At 42.0% G+C, this 8,519-nt stretch overlaps 1 protein-coding gene across 1 annotated transcript; it reads right to left on the bottom strand.

Moving 5' to 3' along the window:
* Window positions 1–6,970: 6,970 nt before the first annotated feature.
* LOC115514927 (probable fibrosin-1) lies at window positions 6,971–8,306 on the bottom strand. Its single transcript, XM_030317081.1, is given in 6 exon segments — window positions 6,971–7,011; window positions 7,014–7,409; window positions 7,412–7,650; window positions 7,692–7,773; window positions 7,776–8,198; window positions 8,201–8,306. Coding segments are annotated over 6 exon segments (1,287 nt in total).
* Window positions 8,307–8,519: the final 213 nt, after the last annotated feature.

Raw genomic sequence — 8,519 nt, forward strand, 5'->3', positions numbered from 1 at the left:
TTTATTTTTTCCCCAGCTTTATTGAGATATAATAGACATATAACATTGTGTAAGTTTAAGGTACATAACGTCATGATATTATATATGTATATATTGCAAAACGATTACCACACCATGGTTAGTTAACACATCCATTACCTCACAGAGTTACAGTGTGTGTGTGGTGAGAAACATCAAATATACAATATAGTATCGTTAACTATATAGTCTCCATGCTGTGCCTAACTTATTTCTATGTCTAATCAAATTCTGATAAGGCTTTTGTGGTAACATAACAAATTTATAAAACTGTTCTAAGGAAGAATTGTGGTTGAAAAGAGAAAAATCAATAAACAAATTAAATAACCCAGAAATATATCATGGCATATACAAAAATCTAAAATATATGGGAAAAAGTAAACTGTCATCACAAATTAGTAACAGTGGGAAATTATTTAGTTAATAGGTTTGGATTTATTTATTGACTATTTGGAAGAGAAATAAAATCAAAACATAGCTTTACTTTATATCCTATATCCAAAAGAACTTCAGATTATAGAGTAAAATGTAAACAATAATAGTCACAAAGTATAAACCTGAAAAAATATCTCTAGCCACTGAGATTACAGATAACTTTTATTTTCGTTACGCTTCACTATACTGTCAAAAATTTTACGCTGAGTACATGTCACGTTAAAAACATTTAAAATTTTCTATATACTGAAAAATTAAAATACAATTAAATATTGAATATTTATCAAATATCACTATGGCAGAAGAGCTCATAAGCTTTACTGAAATAGAGATTTCTAAGTTAACAGGGTGGATTAAATATCTAATTCTCCTTTGTCTTGAAACTGCACTCAAACTACAACAAAGATTATTTAAAACAAACAAAAAAAATCCTTAAACCCAACAGACAAAAACAATACAATTTGAAAAATACAAAGCAGAGGATAAGAGATAGCTGATTTCATAAAATTGAGAGAGAAAAATCCTAAACTGGAAGAGAGGAAGCTGAGAACCAATCCAATTAATATCCCAGAATCCTCAGAAGGCTCAGGCCCAGGCAGCACCAGGTCCCCCAGAGCTGGGAGTACAGGGAGGAAGTGGTAGACTCAGGAGGTCTGTATGAAAAGCTGTTTCAGCAGCACCTGATCCTTGGCTTTTCTTCCCAACTTCCAGCTGCTAGGTAAACAGTCCTCCCAATCCTAATATAAAGTTGGAGCTTATCTCTTGAGAGGGTAAAATAGTGAGTGGGTCTTTGGACCTGGATCTACCAGCACAGGTGAGAGTGTGGTAGGACCAAAACCAGGATTAAGTGATCATATAGTTCTGAATGCTGAGGAACATCCCATCCTAAGACCTCTTTCCCCTCAGTTTCCAGAATTCTAACAACAAAATATCTACCTTCTGGCAGAAGATCAAGGAATCCGATCAGTCTAAAAGGAAAAGTCTAAAGATATTCAGAGAGGGTCCCCAGAAATGACCCACCTATATCATCCTTTAGTAAAATTCCAGAAATTTACCCACTGAAATTCCAACCAGCTTTTATCTTAGTCTCATGCAGACATCTGAAAAAATCCCTCTAACATGGAATCCATGCTAAAATAAACAAACAGAAAAGAGCAGTTAGGAGGAAACTGAAAATACGCAAGAAGAAACCCATCCAAATATATAGTATCCTCAGATAGAGAAAATAATGCATTCATGACATTAAAATAGGATCCTGCTTTAAAAAGGGAACTAGAGAGGACATTAAAAAAAGGTACTCTTAGAAATTAAAACCATGATAGCAAAGGTAAAACAGTCAATAAAATATTGGAAGAGAAAGTTAAGAAAATCTCCCAGGAAGTAGCACAAAACGCTGAAAAATAATAGAGAAAAAAAATAAGAAAGGAACCACTCCAGGAAAAACCATACCCAAATAGAAAGAAAGGAAATCAGTAAGAAAACATATGAGAAAAAAAATTCCCAGAACTGAAGAATATGAGTTGTCAGAGAAGGACGCACCAACTGCCCAGTCTGAATGAAAACAGACACACCAAGGCACATTTTAGTAAAATTTCAGAACACTAAAAACAAAAAAAATTCTACAGGATTCCTAGGAGAACAACAGGTCAAGTATAAAGGACCAGGGATCTGAATGGCTTCATAATTCTCAAACGTGACTCTAGAATATATAACACAACATATAATGCATTCAAAATTCTGAAGAAAAATTGTCGTAGACTCTGGGTCTGGAATTCTTTCTTGTCCAGCAAGAAAGTGGGATACAGGATTAAAAAGCAAGAGAGGCTGATGTCTGGGAGAAGACAAGAGCCCTGATTAAGGGTCCTTACTCCATTTTATCAGGATCAGACGGCTTACAACATGATGATGGGCATGCACAAAGAGAAAATGAAACTGAACATTAACTCATGGGCTTGAGGGAAAGGGGGTTTTGAAAATATGCGGAGTTGGGGCGCCTGGGTGGAGCAGTCGGTTAAGCGTCCGACTTCAGCCGGGTCACGATCTCGCGGTCCGTGAGTTCGAGCCCCACGTCGGGCTCTGGGCTGATGGCTCAGAGCCTGGAGCCTGTTTCCGATTCTGTGTCTCCCTCTCTCTCTGCCCCTCCCCCGTTCATGCTCTGTCTCTCTCTGTCCCAAAAATAAATAAACGTTGAAAAAAAAATTAAAAAAAAAAAAAAGAAAATATGCGGTGTTAGGGGTTTGGGTTAATACAAAACAAAATCCTGGTGCCAGATGGAAGGTTGTTTACAGCAGATGTGAAGCACCACCTTTGTTTACTTAAACTGGTCTAGTGGACAAGAAAGACAGAGCAAGCTACCTCAGGGTCAACAAGGCACCTTTCTTTTGCTAATTAGCTCTGCTCTAGGCAACTTTGCCCTGCAGAGGTCTATAGCCCTATTTACCTGTTTACCTAATTTGGTCCTTCCTTCCTGTGAAAGCAGCTTTCTGCTATAGTACTAAGTTGGGGGTGTTTCCGCCCTGAATACCTAATCTTGTTTACCTCATATACCTTTGTCCTATACTGGGGCCTTTGCCCCACCTTACCTATACCTATTTACCTAATCTTGTTTATGCAAACTTGGGTGTGAACATACTATGGCTTTCTAGTTCTTTATGCCTTGTTAACCCATCTGTGCAGGCTCAGGGAATTCCTAAGCTTATTTCCCACAGAAAATCATTTCTGACATAAACATACCTAATGAAGCTGGGTTATGAAGGAAGACAAAAGACATTTTCAGATATGCAAGGTCTCAGATAATTTCCCTCTCATGCAACCTTTCTCAGGAAATTAAGAATGTGCTCTGGCCAACTAATCTTTGACAAAGCAGGAAAGAATATCCAATGGAAAAAAAGACAGTCTCTTCAGCAAATGGTATTGGGAAAACTGGACAGCAACATGCAGAAGAATGAATCCTGACCACTTTCTTACACCATACACAAAAATAAACTCAAAATTTATGAAAGACATAAATGTAAGACATGAAGCCATCAAAACCTAGAGAAAACAGGCAACCTTGGTCACAGCAACTTCTTACTTAACATGTCTTCTGAGGCAAGGGAAACAAAAGCAAGAATATACTATGGGACCTCTTCAAGATAAAAAGCTTCTGCACAGCAAAGAAACAATCAGAAAAACTAAAAGGCAACCGATAGAATGGGAGAAGATATTTGTAAATGACATATCAGATAAAGGGTTAGTATACAAAATCTATAAAGAACTTATCAAACTCAACACCTAAAAAACAAATAATCCAGTGAAGAAATGGGCAAAAGACATGAACAGACACTTTTCCAAAGAAGACATCCAGATGGCTAACAGACACATGAAAAAATGTTCAACATCACTCATCATCAGGGAAACACAAATCAAAACCACAATGAGATACCACCTTACACCAGTAGAATGGCTAAAATTAACAACCCAGGCAACAACAGATGTTGGCAAGGATGTGGAGAAAGAGGAACAATTTTGTACTACTGGTGGGAATGTAAACTGGTGCAACCAGTCTGGAAAACAGTATGAAGATGCCTCAAAAACTTAAAAATAGAACTACCCTATGACCCAGGATTTGCACTACTAGGTATTTATCCAAAGGATACAGGAGTGCTGATCTGAAGGGGCACATGCACCCCAATGTTTATAGCGGCACTATTGACAATATCCAAAGTATGGAAAGAGCCCAAATGTCCATTGATAGATGAATGGTAAAGAAGATGTGGTATATATACACAACGGAATATTACTCAGCGATGAAAAGGATTGACATCTTGCCATTTGCAACAACATGGATGGACCTAGAGTATATTATGGTAAACAAAATAAGTCAGAGAAAGACAAATAATATATGTAATTTCACTCATATGTGGAATTTAAGATACAAAACAGATGAACATAAGGGAAGAGAAGCAAAAATAATAAAAAACAGGGAGGGGGACAAACCATAAAAGACTCTTAAATACGGAGAACAAAATAAGGATTGCAGGCAGTATGTTGGGTGGGAGAAGGGCTGAAGGAGTGAGGGGCATTAAGAAGGATACTGGCTGAGATGAGCACTGAGTGTTATATGTAAGTGATGAATCACTAAATTTTATTCCTGAAAAAAAAAATAACAAATATAATTTGATTTAAAAAGAAGAATGTGCTCTATCGCAGTAATAAAAAAACTACCAAGAAACAAAAAGTCCAGGACCAGACATTTATTTTTTTAAGAAACTTTTTTTTAATGTTTATTTATTATTTTTGAGAAAGAGAGAGCACAGGGGAGGGGCAAAGAGAGATGGAGACAGAGAATCTGTGCTGACACCACAGAGCCAGATGTGGGGCTCAAACCCATGAACTGTGACATCATGACTTGAGCAGAAACCAAATTAGCCATTTAACCAACTGAGCCAACCAGGCACCCCTTAACTCCTCTTTAAATGTCTGGTAGAGGGGCACCTGAGTGGCTCAGTCAGTTAAGCATCCAACTTTTGATTTCAGCTCAGGTCATAATCTCACGGTTCATGAGTTCGAGCCCCACAGGTGGCTCTGTGCTGACTGTGCAGAGCCTACTTGGGATTCTCTCTTTCCCTCTCTCTTTGCCCCTCCCCTGCTCTCCCTCTCTCTCTCAAAATAAATAAAATAAAACTTAAAAAAATAAAGAGGAGTTAATACCTAGTCTTCTCAAACTATTACAAAAAACATGGAAGAGGAAGGAAGGCTTCCAAATATGTTCTACGAGGCCAGCATTACCCTGATACCAAAACCACAAAATGACACCACACACACAAAAAAGAAAACTACAGGCCAATATCCCCAAAGAACAAAAATGCAAAAATCTTCAATAAAATATTAGCAAACCACATGTAACAATGTATTAAAAAGATCATTCACCATGATCAGCTGGGATTTATTCTTGGGATGAAAGATTGGTTCAATATTCACAAATCAACATCACACAGCACATCAACAAAAGTATTCATGTGTAATACCTGCCGTATTAGTGGGTGAGACTCTTCTTGGGTCCCTTGGTATATGGCGCTGAATCCCATGGCTCCCACGAAGTCACTTTTGTACACGGATGGATGCTAAATTGTTTTAGTTGAGTGTGGGATATGAGTAATGAATGTCTCATTTGGCCATATGGCTGACGTCATTTAGAAATTCTCAAATTGGGTTTTAAAAATAAACTCAGCCATATATATTTATGAAACACACCTCAAACATGAATATATTGAAAGCTGGAAAATAAAGAATAAATATTTTAATTAATGAAAACTGGAATCTTATGTTTGTATCAGAAAAAATAGACTTTATATACAAATATTATGTAATATTCAATGTCAGTCTATATTGAAAAATGATTTTTCATATTTGCTAAATAACTTTTATGATTACATTATATATTTCATACATATATTTTCATATATATCTCATACATGTATTTTCTTTTTTTTTTTTTTAATTTTTTTTAACGTTTTATTTATTTTTGAGACAGAGAGAGACAGAGCATGAACAGGGGAGGGTCAGCGAGAGGGAGACACAGAATCTGAAACAGGCTCCAGGCTCTGAGCTGTCAGCACAGAGCCCGACGCGGGGCTCGAACTCACGGACCGCGAGATCATGACCTGAGCCGAAGTCGGCCGCTTAACCGACTGAGCCACCCAGGCGCCCCTCATACATGTATTTTCATACATATATTCCATACATATATTTTCATACATATATTTCATACATACATATTTCATAGATATATGTCATATATATATTATATAAATATTTCATATAGATATTTCACATAGATATGTTTTATATCGATATTTCATATCTATATTTCATATAGATAGATATCATATATCTATATTTCATACATATATATTTACTAATCTGAGGATTTAATTAAAAAGGAAGGGGGATTATTAGGAGGGGCACCACTGTAAAAATGTACAAAAGGTCTGGGGGGGCTATGTGGAAGGGGAGATAAATATATACATGGAACCCCCCTTCCATTAGCCCCTCCTCCCCCAGTCCTGAGAGCATGAGAACTTGGGTGGTAGGTGAAGGTGTGGGAGGGTGGGGGTGCTTTGGCCTCTGGCTTAGTGAGCCCTTGGGGAGGCAGGGCAAGGGTCTAGGGGCCCTCAGAAGGGGTGATGGTGTACCTCAGGAGATCATGAACTATGACTTCTGAAATGACTCCCATTCTCATCTCTCATGTGTATGCACACGCGCGCACACACAGACACACACACACACGCACACACACACACACACACACACACACCACTCTAGAGGCTTGTGACTTCTGCCCTTCCAGTGACTCCAAGGTCCATCTGATGCTTGATCTTGTGAGGGTTGGGGCTTCTGCTCCAAGGTTCCATGACCTCAGAGGTGGCTGGTGAGGTCATGACCTCTGCCCTCTAGCCCTGGCTTAAAACCTCAGCTCTAGGACCTTGTCAAAAGGAAAGGGGGATGGAGCTTTGCCCCTGTCCCTCCCCTTCACTTACCTGTTAGCCTGGGCTGGGCCAGGGGCCCTAGGTGGCAGGCCAGCACAAGTGGAGGTGGTGTCCCCAAAAGGGCTCCTGGGGGGGTCTTGCTGAGAAGGTAAGGGGCTCCCAGGGCCACAGTAGGTGGCAGTGGTGGAGCCAAGCGGCTGTATAGCAGGGGGTGGGCAGGCTCCAGAATGTAGAGGTGGGTGGCAGCCATGGCCCCTGGTCCAGTCAGCTCCTTGCCAGCCTCATAGAAGCGGGGTGGCCTAGCAAGGTGAGGGGGGCTTGCCAACCAGGTTGGCTCCAGGAAGCCAGCACAGCACTCTGGGGGACAAGGGCCCAGAAAGGGGGGTGTCCGGGGCCTCTCAAACAGCGGGTGAAGGCCCTGAGACCCGATGGTGGCAGCGATGGACTCCTCCTTCCGTTCTTCCTTTACCCGCACCGATTCCTTGGCGGCCTGGCCCCTTCCTCGCCAGCCCAGGCCTTGGGAGTAGCAGGAGAAACTCCAAGCTGGGGCCCTGAGAAGGGGAGGTCCCTGTCTTCCTCCTCCTTGGTGATAGAGGGCTCTCTCTGCTCCACAGTCTGTTCCTTGTGTGAGCCTGGTGTCCAGGCGGCCTCAGGGGGCCAGACCCAAGCAGGAAAGGCCAGAGGACTGTGGTGCAGGCGGCCCCATGGGTCTGGGGGGGAGGCGAAGTGTGGTGGAGGGTGGCCCCATGGTCTGGCAGGGAGGCGAAGGTTGGTGGAGGCCCTGGGCTTTCTTTCTGGGCAAAGATGATGCTGGAGTTGAATGTGAGGCTGCCCAGGCCTCCAAAGGCCCTGTTAGGGCAGCCAATGAGGCAAAGCTTGTGGGATGCCCAAAGGGATCAATGTGGGTGCTGGGGCTCAGAAAGCTTCCCTGGGCCCTGGGAGCTGCGGTGAAAGGGTTGGCTGCAGAGTAGATGGCACCAGCCGCAGTGAAGAGGGAGGTGGCGGGGCGGAAGAGTTCCTGCCCAGGGTGCAGGGCCCCATCCAGCCAGAGAAGGCAGGGCAAGAGGTTGTTCTGAAAGTCAAGGTTGTAGGGGTCACCCTTCATCTTTTCCTGGTTTTTCAGGATCATGTAAGCCTCGTGTGTGGCATGCCACTTCCCTGGTTTCCTTAAAGGTGGTCGGAAATGGTTGGGGATCTGTGTCCCCTTTTGGGGAAGCCCGTGAAGCCCACTTAGCCCTGGCCCCAGTCGTGCCAGTGGTGGCAGCTCAGGTTCATGCTCTTGGGCTGGAAGGCCCCCTGCAGGGTACCAAAGGAGACAGCCAGAGCAAAGCCCAGAGGTAGGCCAGTAGGCCGGGCACTGAGGGAGTTGGGCCGTGTATGCATTGTGTCTCCTTGCCTTGCTCACTGGATTAGTTTAAGATGCTTATCTCCCTGCCACTAAAAGGTCTGTTTTGCTCTACCTTTGCAAACTGGAGATTGGGGATGGTAGTCTCAGAAACAGAAAATACAGAGTAGCTTGCTCACCTTGACTATCTTTTTGATGGACACGGCGTATCTGTACTACCAGTTAAGGTAGGCTAAATAGCAGAGGAGCCC

Source organism: Lynx canadensis, chromosome B2, assembly GCF_007474595.2.
Source record: "Lynx canadensis isolate LIC74 chromosome B2, mLynCan4.pri.v2, whole genome shotgun sequence".
NCBI classification, from domain to species: domain Eukaryota; kingdom Metazoa; phylum Chordata; class Mammalia; order Carnivora; family Felidae; genus Lynx; species Lynx canadensis.